The sequence below is a fragment of the Colletotrichum tamarilloi genome (genome assembly GCF_030869305.1).
Source record: "Colletotrichum tamarilloi strain Tom-12 chromosome Unknown Scaffold_58.1, whole genome shotgun sequence".
Taxonomy (NCBI): Eukaryota; Fungi; Ascomycota; class Sordariomycetes; order Glomerellales; family Glomerellaceae; genus Colletotrichum; species Colletotrichum tamarilloi.
In genome coordinates this window covers 46917-71519 of record NW_026849440.1, presented here as the reverse complement: position 1 = coordinate 71519, position 24603 = coordinate 46917, and the positions used below count along the sequence as shown (strand labels likewise).

The following is a 24603-nucleotide window of genomic DNA, read 5'->3' as shown; positions in this document are numbered from 1 at the left end:
CTCCCCTCAGTGGCCCTTATATTCGCCTTCATCTGCCTGTTCTTCAACAACAAACACCGGGCCACTTGGTCGAGGGGTAGGGCTGTAGAGACCCCGGTTACATGGTGAAGACTCCCATCTATTTCGGGGTCCAAGTTCGAGCCTCGATCGGTCCATTCTTTTTGCTTTTTTTTCGCTGAGTTGTCTTGACCATTCGGATATGCAGAATTCATCCCATCCTCCCCCCCTCCCCTCGGTGGCCCTTATATTCGCCTTCATCTGCTTGTTCTTCAACAACAAGCACCGGGCCGTATGGTCGAGGGGTTCTTGGGCTGTAGAGGCCCCGGTTACATGGTGAAGACTCCCATCTATTTCGGGGTCCAAGTTCAACCCTCGATCGGTCCATTCTTTTTCTCTTTTTTCAATCTGGTTGTTATTCGGGTCGCCCACCCGTACTGATGAACAGATCATGAAGAGCAATGGAAGTAAGTGGGCTAGTGAATTGATAAAACGTAGTTTTTGATAATATCATCTTGTCATATTATTTTGAATAAGACGATGTAACTCCCATTACAAGCTTCTTTCCCCATACCAAATAGAATGACACCTGAGAAAAGATATCGGTTGGGCCAATATAGACGTGAACGTCTCAAATCTGCTCGGGTGGAAGGCACGCATGGTTGCCCCTCTAGCCTCCTCTTTCCTTCCTTCCATAAATAAGTACGGCAGGTACACTTCACTTTTGCATAAAATATCCTCCGCCCAAGCTTTGAATACTTTTTTTGCTCCACCATCCTTTCGGCTTCTTTCCTATTACACCATCCCTTTGCCCTCGTTGACCCAAGAACTTCACGATAGCATCAATTCACCAAAAGCCAAGCACCAATCATACGCACGCGCAACCATGGTAAAAAGCGGCAAAAGCGGTCCGAAGAAGATCCTCATGCAATGGGGCTTCAAATTCCCTCGCGGACCGATCCTCTCTCATGATTCGACCGCCCACCTCGTGTTGACAGCAATTTTCGGAACCGAGCTGCCTTGGGACGAGAACGATATGGCCACCCTGAACAGAGAGGCTGGAGCCTGTCTCGTTCGCGTGTTTAATACTCTTGTCGATCGCGCGGACCTCTTCGGTACCCTTCGCGGCCATCCCGCGTTCTACGCAACCGTGGCCACTGAACTCAACACCAGAGGCGAGCTTACCGGCGACGCTCTCAAAGCCCTCGACGAAGTCTACGTTCGCGCCCGTCGCAATCGACAGGCCCAGACCAACACCGAGAACAATGCCACTGATCTCGCCGCCGCAGTCGATGCCTGGATTGCGATCAAGGACGCCTTCGCGGCTCTTCCGCCCCTGCAGACACTCTCTCTTACAGCCCGTCCCAACGATATGAGTGCTCTGACCGCCCAGCTCCAGGGCACCGACATCGTCGAACCGGGACAAAACATGCCCGCTTGGCCTCCCTCGCACTTCAGCCCTCACGAGATCGCGCTCCTCGCCAAGCCAGACCTTCGAGCTGTCCTCTTCGGCAAGACCCCTCAGAATCCCGGCGCATCTCCCCCGCTTCCCGACAAGACCACCATGCCCCTTGAGACCCGCGCCTTCCTCTGCTCGCTTGCTCTTGCGAAGAACGAGCCCAACAGCAAGTGGACTCTCGCTCTTGTCCCCATCGGACACTTCAAGGACAATATGGAGCGCCGTCAATGGTACAATCCCTCTGGGGGCCAGTCTAGCAACTGTTTCACGGTCGAGAACTCTATGATCCAAGCCATCAATGCTTTCCGGGCTGGAAAGACCACCTACATCGCTCTTGCGACTCCCTGGTTTGGTCGTACCTGGGGTGCCGTCCCTTCCGTCGACGATGTACCTGGCGCCCAGAGCCAGCAGAGTGTCTAGTCGGCACTCTGCCCTCGCCTCGGCTTCGCCATTGTGCTTCGTCAGTATGGCGACGGAATCGAACTCATCATTTTCGACCCTATCGTCCGCTACCCCCATATCATGAACAACCCTCAGACCAAGGCGAGCCTCTCCAGCCTCTTTAGCTTCCGTCAGTCTATTCGTGACAATACAGAGGCGGCCATCCAGAGAGCCGGAGGACGCCTGATCCGTGGATGGTATGGCGGCAAGTTGGAAGCGCCTGCCAACGGAGCTGACAGTGTTCAGTTGGCGAGTGAGTGGATTCGTCTGCTCGTTCTTGCCGATGTCGGTCAGGGTCCAGACCCGTTGACCGTTGACGATGAGCAGTGGGCTCAGTGGGGCTTTGAGGAGGTGCAGATGTGAGGTACGAAGTCGATTCGATCCCTTGATTCATCATTCACCCCTTTCATTCGACATCTTGACCCTGACACTTGTGTTATCTGACAGTCTTTCGGCTCAAATTCGACCTCCTCGGCCTCGTGGCCATGAGGACCATTGACAAGTGTGTCTCCCGCTGGCTCAACATTCTAGGCCCATTCTAGGCCAGGGGAGTTGGCTGCGACTGATCACTCCTATCGCCAAAGTGGGACGAGCACAGCAGGGTAATGCACGATGGGATAGGAGCGCCTTCCAGATGATAGCGGAGAACGAATAATGAGAATGGACAGTGGACAACGGACAACAGATGATTGGGGACGAATAATGGGTTGTGAAACGTCATCCTATTAGTCATTCTAGATACCACAAGAAAAGCCCTCGAAATGTGTTTGTCCTTATTTCCACTGCTCAGGTTATCTGCACTCTCTCAAGTGCCCGCACGTGGTAACACTACTGAGAATAATACATACGTACTCCAGCGGGGGATCGTGATCGATACGCCCATGCTCAGTGCCAGTGTCGTCACTAAGGTAGTTGCTTGGCTAGTGGCGTTCTTCGCTCAGGTAGACAGCAAGTTGGGGTCTTCCCAGATGCAGAGCCTCCATCGTCACCCAAGAGATGGAAATATCCGCCGACCAAAGCAGTAACATCTTTGTGGCCGGAGGAATCTATCTCATCGTCGAAAGGTTAGACCCTGTCGGGCATGCGGAAGCTGTACGCCTACGTAAACGCGGGGTCTCTATAATCGGCACCCCGCTGATCTGGGGAAGTCACGCGGAGAACATTGTCTTAGTCAATGTGGCATCTTCCGAGTGACAAGTTTTCATTAGCCGCCGCATGGTTAGATATGATTGAATCATCGTCATCTGGCAGAATGAGCTTGTCATGATAACACGCCCCTTCCGCCAAAAGATTCTGAAGAAAGGGGGGGGGGGGGGGGGTGGGGGCTCGAATCAGGAAATGATTCCAGTCATGTGTAAGCCAAGTAAAGGGAGCTGAAGTGAGGTCTACCGGTACCTTGGATTGTAAGTCTGTCGGAGTATCTGGCGTTTGGTAGCAATGATTGTCTGACCTGCTGTTTCTCAGACAAAGAACACAGCACATGTATGAAGGCGGTAGAAGCGAGATTTGGGAAGGTCTGGTGATGGATGAAATCGGATCTTGGAACCAGGGCAGAGAGGGGCGGAACCCTTGTCGAAAAAGACGTCCAATCTTCGAAAGAATCAGCCAAAATCCCAGAAGGTTTTGTCCAGAAAGCTGTGGTTGAACGTTTCACGGCACAGTGACGGTGAAACAGGCTTGGGCCCATTCGACATGGAGTCGAGTCTGAGAATGAAGCTTGACAGCATGCTCGGGATTGCTACATAAGATCCATATCCTGGCAGTTTTGAATGGGGCAGCCATAGGTCAATAGCGATGTCCCCTCACAGATACCGCTGGTTCATATCGCTAGTGAGGCAGAGATGGTTGCCACGGGCAGACCACATGTAGCTACTCCCTCAAAAAGAATCAGAGAAATGGCGAAAAAAGAATGGACCGATCAAGGGATCGAACTTGGACCCCGAAATAGATGGGAGTCTTCACCATGAAACCGGGGCCTCTACAGCCCAACCCCTCGACCAAGTGGCCCGGTGCTTGTTGTTGATAAACTAGGGCGTGACCGTGAATATCAGGGCCACGGGGGCGGGATATCGGATAAAAAAATTAAGAAAAAAGAGAAAAAGAATGGACCGATCAAGGAATCGAACTTGGACCCCGAAATAGATGGGAGTCTTCACCATGTAACCGGGGCCTCTACAGCCCAACCCCTCGACCAAGTGGCCCGGTGCTTGTTGTTGATAAACTAGGGCGTGACTGTGAATATCAGGGCCACGGGGCGGGACTTCGGATGGAAAAATCAAGAAAAAGAGAAAAAGAATGGACCGATCGAGGCTCGAACTTGGACCCCGAAATAGATGGGAGTCTTCACCATGTAACCGGGGCCTCTACAGCCCTACCCCTCGACCAAGTGGTCCGGTATTTGTTGAGAGCTGAGCACGATTCACTCCTCATAAGGGTCGTGGGCGGTGATTGTGGAAGCTCTACCTGAGGCATCCCGGGTGACACTGTCTTGAGGCATCGTAGGAACCCGGGTGAGTGAATCACTCATTCACTGGTCAAACCACTGGGTCTGGCAGGGTTACCTTACTCAATAGTGTGTGGCTACCCACGTCCTCCGGACTTATCACACATGTAAAGTAGATGAAATGGCAGATTGAAATGCTCTGAATTGCTGAATTCGACTTGTGCTTTTTGTGACCAAAGACGCATGCATCTATGAAGAGTGATGGAGCTCTATCTGACCCCAATGCAAATCCTTTCTTCATTACGTCGTCCGTTATCCCCCACCACATCCAACGTTATCCCAAACCTGTCGATTTACATAATGACCTCGTTTGAAACATCCTATAAGATTGTGAGCAATATGAAAACACTGATGGTAGTTGGGGTAGACTCACTCTCTTCAACTCCTTGAAGGGCAGGCACACGCAGTTCTGAACCCGGACCTCATCACCGACACCGCAGTCCTTGCCGAGAATGGTAATGCTCTGGACCTTGACGCCGTTCTTGATGATGCTCGTCGTGTGGCTGCCGACAGGGGTGGGGGTACCCTCGACACGGGCCCAGGCACCGACACGGCTGCCCCAGCCGATGATAGAGTACAGGACGCACGAGTCGTGCTTGATCTCAGAGTCCTCGAGGACGACGGACTCCTTGATGCGGGCACCAGGGCCGACGTGGACGCGGGGTCCAATGGAGACGTTGGGGCCCAGCTTGGCGGTGGGGTCGACGGTGGCAGTCGGGTGGATGAAGACGGGAGGGATGATGTTAGCGCTGGGCTGGGCGAGCTCCTTGGAGCCGTTCTGCCAGGCCTTCTGCAGGTAGAGGGCGTTGGCAGGGACGGCTGAGCCAGCCGTCTTGATCTGGCGCCAGAAGTCCTTGGTCTCATACACGAAGAAGTGCTTGGTGTCGGCGAGGTCACCGAGGATATCCTGCTCGAGGCGGATGACCTCGTTCTTGCGCTCCTCGTCATCGTCGGTGATAATGAAGCTGTTCTCGAGGTTCTCGGAGCTCGGGTAGGAGACGAGGCGCGAGGGACGATCGGTACGGCGCTTGATGGCGGTCTTGATGGAGGGGAAGATGGCGTCGGTAGAGAAGAGGTAGACACCACAGTTGATCAGGTTGCTGATTTGCGACTCGGGCTTCTCGACGTAGTGGAGCACACGGCGGGTGTGGGCATCGCTGACGATGCAACCGAAGTTGGTGGCGGCTTCGTTAGAGACGCGCGTACCCAGAATGACGGCCTCGGCGTTCTTGTCGTGGAAGAGCTGGAGCATCTCGGGGAGAGGGAAGGAGCAGCAGACGTCGGCGTTCAGGACGAAGAGGCGCTCGGGGTGACCCTTGAGGATTGCATCGCGGAAGTGGTAGAGACCGCCTGCAGTGCCGAGAGCCTCATACTCGCGGAGGTACTTGATGGAGAGGTTGGGGAACTCGTGGGAGGCGTCCTTGATGAAGTCGCGGAAGACGGACTCGTCGTAGTAGCCGATGATGAGGACCTCGGTGATCTCCTTGCCGGGGACTCGCTCAATGGCAGCCAAGTTGTGCCAGATGATGGGGTGACCAGCGACTTCGAAGAGGGGCTTGGGAACGTCGAGGGAAAGAGGACGGAATCGAGTTCCTCTGGAGGGGCCTCCGACCTGAAGATTTGAAGGTTCTGGTTAGCTTGCGACCGTTTGCAGAGGACAATGAGCTTTGACGAGCTTTGTGAGGGAGGGGGGAGTAGCGAGGCGGGGTTTTGAGATTTTGGGGATGCACGCGCCGCACAATAAAGCAACGCGCAAAACACCATAAAGCAGATGGTCTTACCAGAATGACAGCCTTGGTGGCACCCTCTCTGGGTGCCTTTCCACGGTAGGGGACTTGCAGCGACATGGTTCGAGTGGGAAGGGTATCTCAGGTTGTGGTGGTGGGAAAGGGAAGGGAAAGAAGGCTTAGATAGTGGTCGAGATACCCGGTACAAAGTCAGGTCGGGTAGCTGAGGTGCGGAATTGAAGACGCTATTTGCAACGTCACCGCTTCGTGAGTTTTAGAAGGGGGTACCCCTTAGAAAGTGTTCACCCAACCTTGTGAGGTCCCAAGAATAAATTCAGAGCAGGCAATGCATGTGTTGGCAGGGGTCTAACGATAGGAGGAGGGTCACCAGGTGGCTCGTGTCGTTTCTAGATGTGGCTGCGGGGGGCTTCTTGGTGTTACTGAGAGACTTTGCGAGGCACCGATTTTACCCTGGTAGAGGTGTACCTGTTTACTGCTGAGGACCCTTTCCGGGGTGGACTGGATTCCCTTGCGTGGCAGGAAGGAGCCTCCCCTCAGGTGGTCTCCAGGCTATCGATAAGCAATCCTTCACTGTGGCCCAGGAACACATGCGACAAGCTCGACGTCTCATTCGTGTCCCTTTGTGAAGCCAAACATTTCTTTTTGTCGTTTACCTACCATTCAAGCCAGATATATAAAAGTGCTTCCAATGGACGACTCCAGAAGATTAGGCAGGCAGCATCTGCAAGAACAGACCAGGAGCTGAAAGGCTGTCGTAGATGATTCACCTGCAACTCTCAGATGCCATGGCATGACACGGCAAGTATGGTAAGACAGTGTTGTCGACCGATTGGGGTGGAATCTAGAATCATGTAAGAGGTCGCAGGTACCTTGCAGGAAGCCTCTCCAATTGACATTCATGAAATCAATTTACACGTCGGTACCTGAGCGTGTCGAGGACGTGTAAAGCAGGCAGCACACGCGACAATGTGGTGCCTGAATGGTGAGCAGTGACTTGGTTGACCAGGTGAAGATGCACTCATCTTGGGCCAAATTCGGCAGGCAGCTGTGCACCTGGGACAGCTCGAGAAAGTACCAAGTCGCGTCTCTCTACCTTCGCAGGGGATCGTCGAGGCCAAGCTCCACTGCCAGCCATTCTCTTCGAATCTTGCGCCCCTGAGGTCCCTGACATCCGTGCCAGCTGAGAGACCGACGATGCACCTCGTTCGCTCCAGTTCCCAATATTCCATGATAGTGGCTACCTCGCCTCACGAGCAACATTGTGAGATACCACCAACATCACATCGATAGAAATACGAAAACATATGGGATATATATTTCTAGATTTTATAGAAAACTTGAGGAGACTTGAAATCGATTAAATCGTCTTTTATAGCGCGAAAATCCGACACGCCGCTGCACCTTCCCATGTCCCTCCTAACACTAACAACCACTTTAATGAGAGCTCCAGGAGAGCGGGACTTGTGGTTGCTCAGGTCACCCAAACGAGGAAAGAGCTCTTAAAGCTTTGAAGCTCCCCAGAGCTCCTTCCCTTCACCTGCCTGATATCCAGCTTCAGCTTCAGCACCTCACCTTACCTTACCTTACGATTTTATTCTATTTTTTTCACTCTCACCTCTTTCTCTTGCTTCTCACTCACTTCTTTCACTCTCACTCATTTTCTGTGCTGCCTAGAGCTGGGTTGGGTCGTCAATTGACCCTCCGCCGTTCTTTGAGGTGCCTCCACCTGCGGGTATATTCCTCATCGACCCTCTACTTTGCTCTCAAACACTTTCCTCTTCAAAATCCTCTCATCCTCTTCCTCTCATTCTCTTTCCTCTCATCCTCTTTCCTCTTACCTCAATCAAGATGACAAAGGCAAGAGCGTCGAGAGGTCATACCGTCAAGCCCGAGCCTGGCAATCATCAGAATACTTCTCCCACACCTTCCCTCACCAACACCTTCAACGGCTCCCCAGAGGCTAACAGAAATCAATCCCGCTCTCACCATGCTGGGCCTGCGGATGTCAATCAATCATTCTTGAGATCAGACGCCCGTAAGTAACTTCTTCTTTTCTACTTACCAAGCCTCTCAAATTCGTCATCTAATCCTCGTACAGCCACGCCTTCTATCGCCCCTCACGGCGCTTATACTGGCCCCCAAACTGTCCGAAGTGCACTTACGAACCCAACTTTCGACGAAAGTGAACCTGTTCTGCTTCAAGTTAGAAACAGAGATATGGATCCGCCCGTGATTCCCATGCAGAACGATTCATTTCTTGATGGTTCCTTCCGGGACATTGGCGCCAAGGTGAAGATTTTCAACGATACTCTCGGTGAACTACAGCAGCTTGGCGTCTCCCACGATGTCGCACTTCCTCAGCTCGTCCTAGTCGGCGATCAGTCTGCCGGAAAATCGAGCTTGATGTCTGGTCTTGCCGGTCTCAACCTCCCTCGCAGCGAGGGCGTCTGTACTCGATGCCCCGTCCACATTCGCGTTTCCCGGAGTGGCCCTCGCGACCGTGGCGGTCCGCAGTGGTCCTGCCGCGTCTCTCTTCAGCAGGACTACGCCTTCCGGCCTCCTAACCACTTCCTCACAAAGGCCGATGTCACTCCGGAGAACCCATTTCCGCCGTGGGTGAAGCAGGCGCGAGTGGTTAAGGAGTTCATGACCATCTACGATCAGTCTGACATTGACACTGTTCTGAAATGGGCTCAAATCGCCATTCTCAACCATGATCAGAACCACGAGCTGTACGTTCCCGGATCAGGCGCCATTACTAAGCAGTCCTTGTTGGACGACGAGGCAGAGAGAACTCTCGCCAAGTTCAGCCCCAACACGGTCGCCTTGGAGATCAAGGGCCCGGACCTGCCTGATCTATCTTTCTACGACATGCCTGGCATTTTCCGCAACGCGGCTCGCGAGGAAGATGAGTACCTCGTGTCGGTGGTGGAGAACCTGGCACGCGAGTATATTTCGCATTCTGAAGCCCTCATTATCTGGGCCGTGCCAATGAATGTCGATCCTGAGACCTCCTCGACTTTGTCAATCATTCGTGTTCTCCAAGCCCAGCAACGGACAATCGGAGTCATGACAAAGGCCGATCTTCTTCCTGAAGGTAATAATACTCAATGGCTTTCGATGTTGCGCGGAGAGGCGCACAAGATCGGCCACGAATTCTTCATTACATCTAGGCCGTCGAATCAGAAGCTCGACGAGCAACAGAGATGGGAGGAGGGATTCTTTCACCAAGATGCTAGTGAACGCTGGCCAGAGGAGTTCCATCCGTTCCGCGAGCGATGTGGCGTGGAGAAGCTCAAGATCGCTCTCTCCGAGAAGTTGGGCAAGGAATTCGCCAAGAAGTAGGTTTTCTACTCCAATTGTTTATTCCTGATATTTCGAAGAGATACTGACGTTTCCAGCTTGCCTTCAATCAAGAATAAGGTCCAGACGAGATTGAGTGAGATCGAAGCTGAGCTCAGCACGCTCCCTGAGCTGCCTAACAATGTCGAACTGGAGGTTCGAAAGAGCTTGATGGCGTTCTCTTCCACTGTCAAGGAAACTCTTCGTGGCAGAAAGTTTTCCTCTAACTATGGATCTCTTTCGGACAGCTTCCGCGACTGTATACTTCAGATGAAGCCCAAGTTCATACTCAAGGACAAGTCCGACATTCCCGTTCTCGAGATCTCTGATGACGATGACGACAGCTCATCTGTCACCCCTTCAAACAGGAAGCGTGGCGGCTATGGTCAACATCATTCAGCTGCCAAACGAGCCCGCCCAACACCCGTCAATGGTGGTAACTCCTTCTCGGCTGCCATCAAGACAGAAGACAGCGCTCCGGCGCCATCAACACCCTCTCGCCGAGGACCACCCCAGCCGATGCCTCTGGCCCCGCCGTTCCAACGGTATGCTAACCATGGCGCTGGATTTCGGACACTGGCGCAGATTCGCGAAGACATCAAGGCCAAGACCAAGGCAGGCATGCCTAGTATTGTGCCTGACGAGGTCTATGAAGATCTATGCAAGCAAGCCGTAAAGGCCTGGAACCAGCCCATGGAGACCTTCTTGCAAGAGACTATGAATGTTCTTCAACGAATCGTCGACTACGCCCTTAGCCAGGCTTTTGGTTCCCTGATGAAGCGATTGATCTTCAAGAAGTCTACCAACCTCATGAACGAATTTCTGAGAGAGCGCCGTAGCGAGGCCATGTCTTTTCTCAAGGATATTTACGACATGGAGACATTCCAGCTCTTCACGGTTAACCAAAAGGCGTTTCAAGATTATGAACGCTCTGAGAGTCGGGTGCTCACGCGTTACCGCCACGTTATGCGCTGGCAGGCATTCTCGGGAGATTCCTACGAGTTCCATGATTGGGACCACATGACGCCAGAGCAGCGCATGAATGAAGAGCGGAAGCATAACGTCGAACTTGGAAAGATGGGCCCAGACACCTTTGATAAGGAGCTAAGGGTGGCTGCCTACGTCCGAGGTTACTACATGTTGTCCGCTCTCCGCTTCGCCGACACGGTCTGTCTGTCGGTCACGTCCCGCATGATGCCGAAGATTGTCCAGGATCTCGACTTCTTCCTCGAGAATAACCTCGGTCTCATCGGTCGTCATGACGAGACCGTATTTGCCCGCCTGATGGAAGAGGATGAAGCGACCGCACGCAAGAGGGAGCGACTGAAGAACGAGCTGGAGAAGTTTAAGAAGGCTCTCGACTCGATCACGACCAACGAGTTGGAGGGCGCTTTTGGGTCGTCTTCGCGGGGAAGAGATGCATTCGAGGCGTACGGCGAGTCTTTTGCCGAGACCATGGATGTGGACGGAGGATGTTGAGCCGTCAAACATGTCTTGCTTGGGTGATCCTTATGATTGCTAGCTCGCAAAGTTCTTGGAAGTCTGAGCCGCAAGTCGACTATATGTCAAGGGAGTCAGTCGATGGTCGTGTTTGGCAAAGGGGCGAAGCCCGTTTGATAAATGTTCAACTATCGTAGTTGGGTCCGATCTTGTGGACAGAGAGAGACTATGTGGCTGATTGGCACAATTGGGAGAGGCCATTTGGAGTGAGGTGATGGAGTTTCGGATACCTAAGGAAGGCCATAGGATTGTTTGTTTTTTGCCAGCCGGAAGGCATATTCGCAGAAGATACCATTATTGCACGTAGTTAGCTAGCTCAGAGAATAGACACCAAGATGTGTCAACTACCTTGGGCCGGATATAATAGGCAAAGAGTCGAGACAACAGCTTGCCAATGGATGGCCCGTTTCGCATGAACGACTTCTCACATGTGTGCTGGCAAGGCTAGGTTGAACCATCGGAATCACGGCCTAGAAAAATCTAGAAAAAGAAGAGCCAAGCCGAGATAGAAAGAAGCGCGCGGTAACGAAGCGCAGGTAAGAGGGAAAAGTCGCCCATGGAAGTAGAGACCAAGGCATGCTACCAGCGGATGGGAAAGCGAGAAGTCCCTCCCTTATCTTGGCCACAGCCAGAAGGCCCGGAATTCAGCAGACTGGACTGTGGTTATCGAAAGTGTTGCCAAATCTAAATCTTGTCGTCCTCCTCGAGCCAACCTCAGCTTGCCGTCTACATCCCTACACGCCTACGACCACGATAATCCTTCCGCTGCGTTGGCTCCGTCCACACCCTCAAACATCGCATTTCCCCTTTCTACGTGCTGACAGTTTCTGGGGTAAACTACACGCATCGACTTTATCCGGCCTCGTTGCCCTCCCGTGGACCTGGAACCGCCTAAGAGGTGGTGGTCTGTCGCTTAGCCTAGCATGTCGGCCACTGCTTCATGACCCTCGCTGTCGGCTAAATCGGCCAGGATCTAACCGGAATGTACAGACTTGGCGTCCTCCAACATACAACTCCTTTTCTCATCCACTCCTCTCCAGAGAGAGGGTGTGGCGAGACAAGACAAGGCAGCAGAATTCCATTTTGATGGTGTCGCCATCGAAGTCACCGGGAACCGGAATGCCTACGCCAAAAACAACCGCGCATGACAGTCACAGACTCGCGCTAGGCCATCTCAGCCCGGCAGCATGGTCCCAGCAGCCGTTCAGCCTAGTGCTGTGGGCCTGAGCTTGGAGTCCGGGGAGAGTGTCAGTCGCAGTGGGCTTCCCCAGATTTGGAAGCATCGTGCCATGCTTCCGACTGCCATTGTCGGTGGGTCATGAGACACTTTCAAGCTTGGACACGACGTGCTGGTACTAACATCTGTTCGATAACAGGACGACCCTCGATACGGATCTGCAAGACTCCACAGGATTGGCCGACGAGGGCTCGCGCCAACGCTTGTGTATCTGTCGAATAATTGGGACGCGAGTTTGGGATTGATACGCGCCTTGGGAAGCTTGCGAAGCCAAACAAGCGAGCCGCGCAGATCACGAACTCCTGGTGATCAACTGCAGATTGTCGTTAACTTGACCGTAACAAGCATTCGGTACGCCCTGAGCAGTTTCCAACCGCGATCATGGGAAGCCGACTCAATGTACATCCTATCAAATCAGGCAAACAGACCATAGATCCTCCTCTATATTCATCGTCTGTCCAATCGGCGCACGAGAATCAAGTTGTGCTGATGAACAAGGTCCGGAGGAGAAAGTCCAAGACGTCAGGATTAAGTGGTCTGCTGAGTTCCGCCTTCTTGCTCGGATCAATTTAGATTCCATTTGGTAGCGCAGCTCTCGTTTCTTGGATCCAAATTCGGCTTGAAACTAAATCAAGGTAATACAGTCTGTAACAGAACGGCTTACAGTCGTCTCAAGAGCATCAGAAACCTGGGCAGACTAGTCCCGATGGATATCAAAGTACTTGTCAGATACCGGCCCTGACTTCCGAAGAGGCGCTTCTTTCAACCCCCTACGCTACTGATGGCGCTCCCGCTTTTCTCCATAGAAACGTAGGCTGCATGATCACGCGAGGACAAACGGCGCCGGCATACCGTCCTACTCTAAGCTCCAAAAATCATATGTGTTGATACTTCAACCGCTCTTATGAGAGGTTTGGCTGACTTTCACGCAAAGGAGCTGGCCTCTACTTCTTGGAGTGTCGCTGGGATCTGAAGAGAGAATCATGAACCCGAAACCTCCCTGCTCCTCCGAGGTATCAAGATCAGGGAAAGGAAATTTGTCGGGTCCCCTTGTGCACACTACCGTAGAACCATAACACACAATGCAGAATGGTCAATCCGAAGCCCTCTAGGTGTTGAGCATACATATTCGTCATCTAAGCCGCGAAATGGCCTTATAAGCGCAACAGTCGATGGTTGGAATGCCAGCACACGCGTCCAAACAGACGAAGTATCTCATCCAAAAGCAGTTTCCTGGAGAACTAGCGGTCACTATTGAGTTACAGCTGTTCAACATTGACATTCGCCGACTGAAAGCCTTCATCGAACGAGGGCCGTCACCTTATTCGCTTCGCTAAAGGCATCCTGTGCCTCACACCCGCATGATCAGTCTTAAACGAGTCCAATTGACACTCTTCGCCCACCACCATCAGTTGCAACTGCTGGTAGCTTGTCTATTACTCACGGCTTAATTCAAGCAGTGGACTGAAGTAGGTAGAGCTTTCCCCAGTCTCCGCACTTCCCCTACACCAACACACCCTCAGCACCTAGACCCATCTCGCCCTGCGATCGGTCTTTGCCTTTAAGAGTCTCTTGACGTTGTTGACCAATGATAGTTACATGGTTAATATCATCTGTCTTTTGCCGGACATTCATCCAGACGGCCCTTCTCATCAAGCCACATGTGCTGTACCCCAGTCCAGCTTGACACCTGAACCGCATCTCGCCCGGGCCGGACAGGGCTTTTCAATCGAATTATGGTACGCTAGTTCCTTGCACCTGAAGTGTTGTTATCTTTGGTCTGAGTGGTTTATTCTTTCTTGTGACGGCAGAAGCTTACTCACGCCAGGCATAAACCAAACTGAGGGACGTGGAGCTACGAGGTCGAATTTGCCACCAAACCAGCGTCAAGTGATACACTTGGACACATAATATCTCGAGCGCAGGACTACGAAGTTCGAAGCATCATAGACTACGAAACCTGCATACGGAAGAGGCTCCCACGGGGCATGAAAGTAAGGGCCCAAAGGACTACTAAGTGATTGATGGAAGCCCTGGCTAGCCAGCTGGCGTGCTTCGCTGCTGCGGTGGCATTACCAGTCTGTTGGGATCCAACTAGTAGATGTCACTTAGCTGGGGTTTTGGAACCAATTCGAACTGCAGACAAGGTGCAGTCTCAATGATGGGCTATAGAATTCAGGTTCGAGGGATGAACCGGCGGACCGGAGATGCCTGGTACGCAGCCAAGCTGCACTCGTGAATGTACGATCTACGGGTCCCAATACTAACAGAACACGGAATGCAACTCCAGAACGTTTTTGGCAACGTACGGTAAAGCATCAAAATGGCTCTGGTTCCTTTCTTTTTCCAAGCAGCCCATGGGGAAGCCTCCCGGTACCCCTGTTCGTTCAGTTGGGTTGTCACGTAAACGGCACGGAGATGAGTCTTTTGAAAGGCCATGTTGTACGCAAGAAACAGTTGGCTAGCTCGCGTGGCACATGAATGGCGTGTCGAATATCTAATCCCCAATGCAACCAGGCCCGGGCCACGAATCACAAGACAGCAGACCCTGGAATCCAAGTCGATGCTTGCACCGGCACCAGGTGGAGTGTTTCTGTGCCGCACAAAACCATCCCATTGAGGCCTGTCTGGGTCTATGTCGAGCTACCTGAGATTTGTTTGAGCTCTCCCGAGAGGCCAGGCAGAGACGCGCGACCGCGCCCGTTCCCATAGTCAAGACTCGAGACCTAGATTCGGTCAAACTGTTTATGACTTTTGGAGAGGGGCCGCCCACTCCAATCATCCAGCCCATCTTTACCCGCGTGCCGCCAATTCGTGCCGTCGCCGCCGCACATCCCTGCTCCTGATGCATCCCCGCCTCCCCCAGACGCTTCCTTCACGGGGGTGAGCACGTCCGAATGGGGGTGAACAGACTAGCTCCGGGGTCAGCAGCCGTGCAGATCGGGAGAATTGCAATGTTTCCACCCTATTTGAGGAAAACCCGGGGTCAGGAAGTGAGGAAACACATATAAGTCCTCGACCCTGATCTCCTCGTTCACAGACCGTTTCCCTCTTCACCCGCGAGTCGGCCAGTCAACTTCCATACCCTCTCTTATCACTCTCTTTGGGAAACCTTCATCAGTATTCAAGGAAGAATCCATAAAACACCGACACGATGGTGAAGAAGGCCGTCATGTCCCGGCAAGTGGCCGACAACGTTGGCATCGCGCAGGCCGAGGCCCCGCGATTCGAGAAGGTGTACTGGCTGAGAGAGCCCCATCTTCGCAAGCTATACTTCTCGACCATCTTCCTCATGGTCGCTTCAGCCACCACCGGCTACGATGGCATGCTCGTCAACACTTCTCAGCAGATGTCACGATGGAAGGACTACTTTGGCGACGGTGTCTCCGACAACAACAAGCTTGGTATCCTCATCAACATGTTCAATATTGGTTCCATTGTTTCGTACTTCATCACACCATACGTGGCAGACAACTTTGGACGTAAGATTGCCATTGTCAGCGGTTGTTGCTTCATGATCGTCGGCGGTGCCGTCACGGCGTTCTGCAACGGCTGGGGAAGTAAGTCAAACGCTCTTGCTCTTCCTGAGTGGTTGAAGTATGAGACTAACTGTCATTCTAGTGTACATCGGCGGTCGGTTCATTCTGGGTTTCGGCAACTCACTTGCTCAGATGGCGTCCCCCTTGCTGCTGACCGAGATCTGCCACCCTCAACACCGTGGTCCCGTCACTGCTGTAGGTTTTCTCTGCGACCCAACCCCAAACACCATACATGAGCCTTTTGCAAAGTTGGAGCAAGATCTGACTTGAGGTAACAGATTTACAACTGTCTTTGGAACCTGGGTGCCCTGATCGTCGCTTCCATCGGCTGGGGAACCTCATATGTGAACAACGACTGGTGCTGGCGATCCATCACCTTCATTCAGATTGTCCCCTCCGTCATCCAGCTCATCGGCATCTGGTGGGTTCCTGAGTCGCCGCGTTACCTCATCAACAAGGACCGCTCCGAGGAAGCTCTCGCCGTCTTGGCCAAGCACCATGCTGGCGGCGACTTGAACAATGCCACCGTTCAATTCGAATTCCGCGAGATGAAGGAAACCATTCTGATGGAGAGAAACGCCGACAAGACGACCAGTTACGTCGACTTCCTCAAGACCAAGGGAAACCGCTGGCGTCTGGCAATTATCATTTCCCTCGGTATCATCTCCCAGTACTCTGGAAACGCCCTCTTCTCCAACTACATGGACGCCATCTACGAGGGTGCCGGCATCACCGAGCAGAACCAGAAGCTCGCCATCTCGACCGGAAAGTCCATTCTCGATCTTTCATGCTCCATCGGTGCCGCCTTGACCGTCGACTATTTTGGACGTCGCCCACTGTTCCTGACTGCCATCAGCGGTATGGTCGCATCATTCGTGTGCTGGACCATCACCGGTGCCGTTTTTGAGAACTCCGGCAACACGAACCAGGGCTCTGGTTACGCCCAGCTCGTCTTCATCTGGATCTTTGGTATCTTCTACGACATTGGTTTCTCCGGACTGCTCATTGCCTACGGCCTTGAGGTCTTGCCTTTCCACCTCCGTGCCAAGGGCATGATGATCATGAACATCACCGTCCAGGCCATCCTCGCCATTGGAAAGTACGTTGCTTCCATCCCCCATGTGTATTGAATGACCCAGCTAACCACATCATCAGCCAAACCAACAAGGTCGCATGGGACAAGCTCCCCAACCACTGGAACTTTATGTTGTTCTACACCCTCTGGGACTTCTGCGAGCTCGTCTTTGTCTACTTCTTCTACGTCGAGACCAAGGGCCCCACCTTGGAGGAGATTTCCAAGATCTTTGACGGTGACGACGCTGTCGCGCACGTCGACCTCACCCAGGTCGAGAAGGAGATTGATGCCAACATCCACGAGGAGGATATCAATACCCGCGCCGCGCACAGCGAGAAGACGGCTGCCTGAAATGTTCGATCTCTCACGCAGCGACCGACAAGAAACGGAAGAAAATCGAAGAAAAAACATGCATCCTTTTGTATTGCAGTTCGGATAGTTCTAGCCGGGCTAGGTGGTGGACATAATACGGGTTCAGCATCGGCTGGGCTCAGGAATTTGGGGTTGTTCATGATACCAGAGGCATCGCGACACAAGACACGCTCATGTCCTGCTATGGATGGAAGGTGGCTTGCCGAGTGGTGCCTTGTCAATTACTCTCGTTAGTTACAAGTAGGCTATACACGACCCGTAGTGCACTCCCCCGTGGAGTCTCTGCGGTAATCTGAAGCCATCAGCAACTGTAATTTCCTCTCTTTCCGTGGCGGATTGCCAACGCCTGGAAAAAGCCAATTCCCCCTCAAGCTTTTGCTACGGTCTTGGCCGGGTCCTCCTCCGTCCCTCGGGAGACTAAACCCTATATTCCCCCCCGGATTTCTTAATAGAGGTTGAGAAAGCGCTAGTGCCGGCATCCACATATCCACATAGCACGAGGTCTCTGGATACGAGAGGGGAATTGGTGGGAATCTCTTTGGGAGAGAAAAAGCAGGGGGTTGTTCTTTGTCCTGCAGGCGTCGTTTACTTGGCGTTGGAGGTAGATAGGTATGTAAAGACGGAGGGAGACCTCAGGAGTGGGAATGAGGGGGTGGGGAGAGAGGACGGGCCGTGGAACCGGTAGGATTCGGCCCCCTCGTATGCGGGGGAGGAGCCGACGGCATGGGATGCTTATGCGGTTTTGAAAATATGGCTTTTGGGGGTCTGACTTTCGTTTGCTTCCTTTTGTCCCTCTTGGGTTGAGATTGTGGTGTGTGTAGTAGAGATGCAGCCTAGGGAGCGGTGAATGAATCCATGCATTGAATTGTCTTTGTCAAAGGCTTGAGAACATCTTGAAGTTCTCATTTCTGACCTTTCTCAGCCGGAATTGTTGAATAAATGTAGTAGAATTTAGTCTACCCGTGTCGCTTGAAGATGGAGGAACTCAAGTGTCGGCTGCCTTAGGAAATCTGATAAGCGAGTGTGATGGTCTGACATGCTTCGGAGACTGGGATGAGATGCGTTGGTAAGGGGCGCCGGAGGAGGTGTTCCTCATTTCATTGTTTGTGTTTTTTTTTGCTTATTCCTCTTGTCCTTGGTTCGCTTGACTGGCAGCCTGCACTTGTGCCCAGCATTCGTGTAACCTCTGGCAACGATACGCTTGTCAGGGGCGTGACTTACCTCTTGTATGCCATTATGCCGTACGATGACTACGGACCTTTTTCTTCGGTTGTTTTTACGATGTTTGTGACGATGTTATCCTTGAACCACAGGCCGATGGCGCGTGGCGTACCGAAGAAAAGACGATGGTAATATTGAACTGCATTATTGGCACTGAAAGGACGAGTGATAATAATGCTCTATGAACCGCTAAAGCACAGAATTCCAGTAATATCCCCTGGTACAATAACATCTACAACGTGCTAGTCATGCCTGTCTAATAGGTAAAGTAGGTAATGATACATTGGAAACAGAGCAGCTGTTCACGGATGATGCCTTTAAACCCCTAGCTCACCGCCAACAACCTCGAGAGCCTCCACGCAGAGCTTCAACACCGCCTCGTCTCCAGAAGAGCCCGCTACCTGCACAGCGCTGACGAGGAGGGGATACAGCCGCAGCAGATGCTTCCTTCCCTCACTATCGACGTTGGGCGTGCTGGGGATGGCATCCGACTCGGACGTCAAATCGACCAGCTGCCGGAGCACGCGCAGCAGCTCCTTTCGCTGCGAAAGCGGCTGCGGCATGCGGCCTCGCAGGGGCTGGTCGGCAATGTACGCCCGAACGGTCAGCGCTGCGCGGAGGATGAGAAAGGGCGCGACGGTACGCGCGATGCGGATGTGCAGGGCCTGCGGCGCCTCCGAGAGGTGCGAGGTCGCGGAGCGCGGAGGGGGGAACGCGGGTGTTGGCGGTTGCACGACAATACGCAGGCTCTCAACGTCGTATGTTGAGACAAGAGAGAAGAGCTCGTCGACGCAAACGTAGGCCATACGGTCGCGGCGGGTCGGGAGCGGGTCCACGGTGCGACCGGTGCGTTTTTTGTAGAGTGCTGTGAGGCCGTTGGCGCCGTCGCTGCTGGAGCCGAAGAGGAGGGAGGACTCGGTCGGCGAGGGGTCGTGGATGATAGAGGTCCGGAAGAGGATTTCGGCGTAGGCTTTGCGTGTCTTGTCTGGAATCGCCTCGGCTCCTAGGGATGGGATGATGAGTTCGCGAAGTTTGTGGAATGATGCAATGTCAAAGGATTCGTCGTCCGAGAGGTCTGCTGATGAGGGCGCAGCGTTGGTGTCTGCGCTTACAATACCGTCGGCGATTCCGATAATCATCTGCCACATGTCCTGGAGTGTCGAGCGGGGGATTTCGAGGGCGCTGACCTGAGGCAGTGTGGCTTCCAAGATGGCGAGAATCGAGTTGGTCGCGAGACGCCATGGCTGGGCTGACTTGGTGACAATGGGGAAGCCATATTTGAGGACAACGGGCTTGGAGAGCGCCGAGAGGGCTGAGGAGAAAGCCTCGCTAGCGTAAATATCTACGTCGGATGCGTTGCGAAGGATAAGAGTTTGCAGGATGGACATGCTGGCTTTCGACATGGCCACATATGTTCTCCGCTGCGTTGCGCTCTGCGCCTTGAGGGCTTCGTCGCTGAAGGCTAGGCGGACGAACTCCGCCACCTGGGAGATCATGGCTGAGGGCACGCCAGCGAGGTCTGTTCGCACCATCTTGATGGCTTCCATGACTTGATTCTGCAGCGGCGTGACATACTCAATGTCGTTCACGTAGGCTCCGACTGTGGCTTGTTGCAGGGCTTCGCGGAAGAGGGTCAACATTTGGCGGACACGATCAACTGTAAGGTCTTGCTGGACGAGTTGGTACACATCGTGGAAAGCCGCAACGTAGGCAATCAAGCAATTTTGGTTGTCTGCCTTCTTGCCGTCCTCTTCATCTAGAGAGACGGGCGTACCCCGAGACCACAGCTCCCATGCCGCGTTGACAGTGTTTGTGTCAAAAATGGGTCTGCCGGGATCGTAGTCGAGCTTGATGACCTTGCCGAGTGCTTTGTACGTGGCCGTGTTGATTGTGAGCACCTTAAAATCGAGTAGAGTAGCAAAGTGACCAAGAAGCTCTTGCCACAGGGCATTAAATGAGGAATGCATGGATAGTGCCTCCATGTAGGTCGTAAGGAGCTCGGAAATACCGGTCAAGACAACGGATGCTGTCTCGTGCCACTCTTTGCGGTCTTGCAGGGTGGTACTGTCGGTTGCGGCGGCCTTGAGTTCTTCCTCTATCGATGAAAGAAGCTTGAAAACCACAGACTTGACGCAGGTGGACCATGCCTCTGGGCTCAACTTATCGCCATACGCGTCAAAGATTCTCAACAAGGTCTGAATGGCGCTATTGCGTAGCTCGAGTCGTTCATCGGCTGTCACGGTCGTGAGTCTTAACAGCAACAGCATCCAAAGAGCGGCGTCTGAGGCGATGTGTTCCGAATTTGCAGCCAAGGCTGCCAGATCAGATATACTTGAGCCCTGCATCAGGTCGGCCGTGACAGGAAGGGTCTCAGTCTTGCCGGAAAGGAAATCTGACAGGACCCAGAAAAACGTGACAGTCTACAAAATGTTAGCTTGGTCCAAAGGGCTTGACGCTTTGCAACGTACCGTTAATGCAATATTGAGGTCGTCATCTTGTGAGCAAAATTTGTAAAGGGTATCGACAAGGATGAGAAAGCAGGAATTCGGCAAAGACGCTAGGAAGTCGGAGCAGATGAGTTGAAGAGAATTGAAAGAAGACCGGACAAGCTTCGCTGATCTGGTCATGAGAACGTTCGTCTGGGAGCCCCGACGTTCTCCAAGGGCGAACTTTTTGTTGATGAAGATGGAGCCGATAATCTCAAAAGCAATCTCCCATCCGCTAACGAGTGTCTCGCCACAGTTTTCAAGCAGGTTCTTCAGTCCTTCTAGGATAACCTTGTGGATTTCGACGTCGGTGCTATGACTGGCGACGGTGACCTCCCTATCTTCTTGCTGCAGAGGCAAGAGTGCATCGCGGAGAGCCTCGAGGAGAAGCAATTGAACTTGACCGCATTGCTCACGCTCCATTGTGGCCGCAATGTTGGCTGCATCAAGAGCCAGTCTGACGAGAATTTCTGCCGCTCGCAGCCTTACGGAAGCGTTCATTGAAGACGCATTGATGATATGGATCAATTCAGAAGTCAGAGGGGTCCATCCCGATATGTCTGGAGAGTAAGATAGCAAGCGATCGATATTGATTGTAGCAATATCACCCAGCTTGGCCAGAGCGAAGTGGTCTTCCTGATTCGGTCCCGCGGCGGCTGCTGTAGAGACACTTAGAACACGACGGTGTTGGCCAGCTTGCGACGGCTTCATGCCTCCTGATGTGGGCGACTTTGGTTGCGCTGCAGTCTCTGTCTTCGCCTTGTCATCTTTTGCTCTTTCCAAGAGGTCGCATACCGCCTCAACGACTTGTGCAAAGGCATCATTGGGAAAGTCAATAGTGCTTTCGATCAGACGAGATGCTGCCGTCTCAACAGCGCGGACTTCACTGCTAAAGTTGGAGAGTAGTGCATTTGCCTCGCCCTCTGCATGCTGGTCTGTTCCCTTCGTTGCGAGTGGCGTTCGGCCAGGGGTCTTACTGGTGGAGAACAGTACGAAATCGGCCTGCTGCAAGGTTTCCAGGATGATACGCCATGAAGAACCAAGAGTCGGACCAAGAGCAATGCCAAGGTTAAGGAGCGCTCGCAGACATAGTAGATTACGAGTATTGAGCGTCATCTGGCTTCCCTCAAGGCCTTGCTGTCGACCTCTGTCAGCGACGGGCGAGGCTTGGGTGACAAGACTATCGACGCTTAGTAGTCCTCGTGCGTTGCTCAGAATGCTGTTGGGCGCTTCTGTGGTCGGTGTGGGTGTTGTTGGTCGAGCTGGCCCAGCATTCAGGCATGCCGTGAACACATTCGGTGGCACTGCCGCCTTGCCCAGCGTCGTCAAGAATGCGTCTCTTGGGGTAGAAAGCTGAAGCAAGCCGGCGACATGCGCAAACTTTTGGAATGCCCTCACCAGACTGTGGTAGTATTCAGAGTCCATAGCAGCATAGAGGAACGTAGAACAGGTAGCAAGGATGGCAGGCCAGCATTCCTCAATGATGGCGGCGCAAATTTTGACTTCTTTGTGCATAGGATGATCCTCCAAAGCAAGAGGGTTGAGCGGGACGGGGTTCTTCTTGAATGATGCTGCTCGTTCCAACGCAGCTCGTGACCCGTCTGTATCATCTTGTGCAGGTGCCGGTGAGTCACGGCCAACTTCCTGCTTCCCGCTCTTCTTGCGATTGCGGTTATCCCCCGGGACGGTGAGGGGAAGGATGAACTTGGCAAGGCCTTCAGAGAGCGATCCTATGCAAGACAAAGTCAAGCTGTAGATGTAAGAATCCGGAATAGATGGTGCCTCGGTCTTGTCGAGCTGGTCGATGCAAGGGACCCGGACGCTACTCCACTGCGTGCTAATGCCCACATTGGAGCCGTCTGCGCTGACGGAGCCGCTGATAATACCCGTGACGCCGCTGGCCTCGAGCATGGCTTGATCGGTTGATGATGCGATGCTAGCATAAGGGTTCATAACCGGGATTGTTGATTGGTGTCCAAGACCAATAACAGACGGTTTCTCGGTGCTAAGCCGCACAAAGGTGGCGGTCAAGTGTTTGAGGACATCCTTCTCGCCTTCTTTGGCATCGTAGTTGACGAAGATCCGTCTGATCAAGGCGTGCTCTGAGAAGATACCTCGGAACACTTCTAAACACAGTGCTCTCTTCCATGTCGCCGTGTCCTGGTCCAGTAGATGCGTCAGGATATCAAGTGCATCTCCGCTTTCGGTTGGGAGAATGTTGATATGGCGTCGTAGGAGGGTGTACAGAATCCGAACCAGCCTGACGGACGTAGCAAAGTTTGGCTTTCCTTTCAGCGCGCTAGTGATGAATGGCATGACCTGAATCTGTAGGATGTGTGCTTGTTCTTTGTGGGTAGAAAAGACGGCGGCGTGGTTGGTAAGAACCGACTCTATCAGTTCCAGTCCGAATGTTTGTGGCAGACCGGAGAATCTCAGGTACTCGGGGCGCTGGTTTTCCGTCATGAGGCATAAGTCGTTGAATATCTAAGCAGATGTAAGTGACGGAACTTAGAAGTAGGCAGACGCGGCTTACCCTGTACGCATCCAGCGCCGCAGCGCGCAGCTCAACTGTGCCCTCACCGGACGGCGCCTCGCCAGCGGGAGGGCCACTGGAAGCCGTTTCTATGCACGGTCAGCAGATATACTTGGTGGCAGAAAGACCCAAGACTGACTGTCTTCGGCAACGACCTTGTCAAACACAGACACGACGAGCTGTTGTAAGGTTGCCGCAGAGGTGTTGTTGACGATAGCATTTTTGCTGGACTGCAGTATGAAGCAGATGTTCAAAGCGGTGATGAGAAGGTCGCCTTTGAGATCAGTGGCATAGTTTTGCAATAATGACGGCAAAGCCTGGAGGATTTTGAGTTGAACGTCGAGACCAGCCGAGGTTGCCTCTCTTAGAGCTTCGAGGACCTGGTTCAACTTCCCCCTGGGAAGAGCACGGGCGACGATGAGCCTCTGGAGGCATACAATGGCGATTCCAGTAAACTTTGCATTCTTGGTGCCACATGCGATGATGAAGGGATTCACAAAGTTGGGTCTCTGGGCAAGCTCTGTATCGAGAGGTCAGTCATGGATCCATAGCTAGGAGGGGATCGACAGGGGGGGATACACACCGTTGGCAGCTTGAGCTTCATTAGCTCCTCTAAGCGCTTTGAGTTCCTCGAGGGACTTTTCAGCAGCCTTATCCGTACATGATTAGCATCGAGTCTTAGTTATTCGGAGAATCAAGTGCACACCTGTCGGAGGTCATTGTGTTTCCGTTTGCTCTCTTGGATGAGGTTGGTTAGCTCCGTGGCCAGGAGCTGGGTCGTCATTGTGTCACAGGTGGCCTCTCGGGCAGTCCATCATCGATCTTGGGACGGAACTCAGTGAACTGAAGAAACACACGCAACTAAAACAGACTGTGAAGTGTTACAAGACCGTGTCCTGTCGAAGATTGTCGAGTTGATTTCGAGTTGATGGGGATGCACAGGGCAAGGTAAGGTAGGGAGCTCCCGTTTGGACAGCTGCAACTGCTCTCTGCGCCTGGCAGCTCATCCACAGCTCCCGATTGAGGTGAGCTGTCCACCTTGAATGATGACTAAGGCATCTCGCATAAAGGTATCCACACCGCTTGATCGGCAGAAATGCCCAAAGTGGTTCACCGCCTTTACTGCCCCGCGCTGCCTTTGGGCTCGGCT

General features: G+C 53.0%; 6 protein-coding genes across 6 annotated transcripts; 3 read left to right on the top strand and 3 right to left on the bottom strand.

The window, feature by feature from the left end:
- Positions 1 to 883: 883 nt before the first annotated feature.
- On the top strand, positions 884 to 2260 carry CTAM01_11147 (uncharacterized protein; the record flags this gene model as incomplete). Its single annotated transcript, XM_060527159.1, has 2 exons — positions 884 to 1843; positions 1922 to 2260. The coding sequence occupies 2 exons, from the start codon at positions 884 to 886 to the stop codon at positions 2258 to 2260; spliced, it is 1299 nt and encodes a 432-aa protein (XP_060378170.1).
- Positions 2261 to 4693: 2433 nt separating this feature from the next.
- On the bottom strand, positions 4694 to 6247 carry CTAM01_11146 (nucleotidyl transferase; the record flags this gene model as incomplete). Its single annotated transcript, XM_060527158.1, has 3 exons — positions 4694 to 4720; positions 4774 to 6012; positions 6182 to 6247. The coding sequence occupies 3 exons, from the start codon at positions 6245 to 6247 to the stop codon at positions 4694 to 4696; spliced, it is 1332 nt and encodes a 443-aa protein (XP_060378169.1).
- A 1749-nt stretch (positions 6248 to 7996) lies between these two features.
- On the top strand, positions 7997 to 10969 carry CTAM01_11145 (dynamin family protein; the record flags this gene model as incomplete). Its single annotated transcript, XM_060527157.1, has 3 exons — positions 7997 to 8183; positions 8247 to 9489; positions 9550 to 10969. The coding sequence occupies 3 exons, from the start codon at positions 7997 to 7999 to the stop codon at positions 10967 to 10969; spliced, it is 2850 nt and encodes a 949-aa protein (XP_060378168.1).
- Positions 10970 to 15381: 4412 nt separating this feature from the next.
- On the top strand, positions 15382 to 17192 carry CTAM01_11144 (uncharacterized protein; the record flags this gene model as incomplete). Its single annotated transcript, XM_060527156.1, has 4 exons — positions 15382 to 15787; positions 15849 to 15961; positions 16045 to 16865; positions 16922 to 17192. 4 exons carry the CDS (start codon positions 15382 to 15384, stop codon positions 17190 to 17192), a joined length of 1611 nt encoding a protein of 536 aa, XP_060378167.1.
- A 266-nt stretch (positions 17193 to 17458) lies between these two features.
- On the bottom strand, positions 17459 to 18072 carry CTAM01_11143 (uncharacterized protein; the record flags this gene model as incomplete). The annotated part of the gene is made up of 2 exons (XM_060527155.1): positions 17459 to 17808; positions 17850 to 18072. Coding segments are annotated over 2 exons (573 nt in total), but the record flags the coding sequence as incomplete, so codon positions are not given.
- A 679-nt stretch (positions 18073 to 18751) lies between these two features.
- Positions 18752 to 24237, bottom strand: CTAM01_11142 (endosomal peripheral membrane protein; the record flags this gene model as incomplete). The annotated part of the gene is made up of 6 exons (XM_060527154.1): positions 18752 to 20854; positions 20903 to 23404; positions 23454 to 23542; positions 23593 to 23973; positions 24037 to 24103; positions 24160 to 24237. 6 exons carry the CDS (start codon positions 24235 to 24237, stop codon positions 18752 to 18754), a joined length of 5220 nt encoding a protein of 1739 aa, XP_060378165.1.
- Positions 24238 to 24603: the final 366 nt, after the last annotated feature.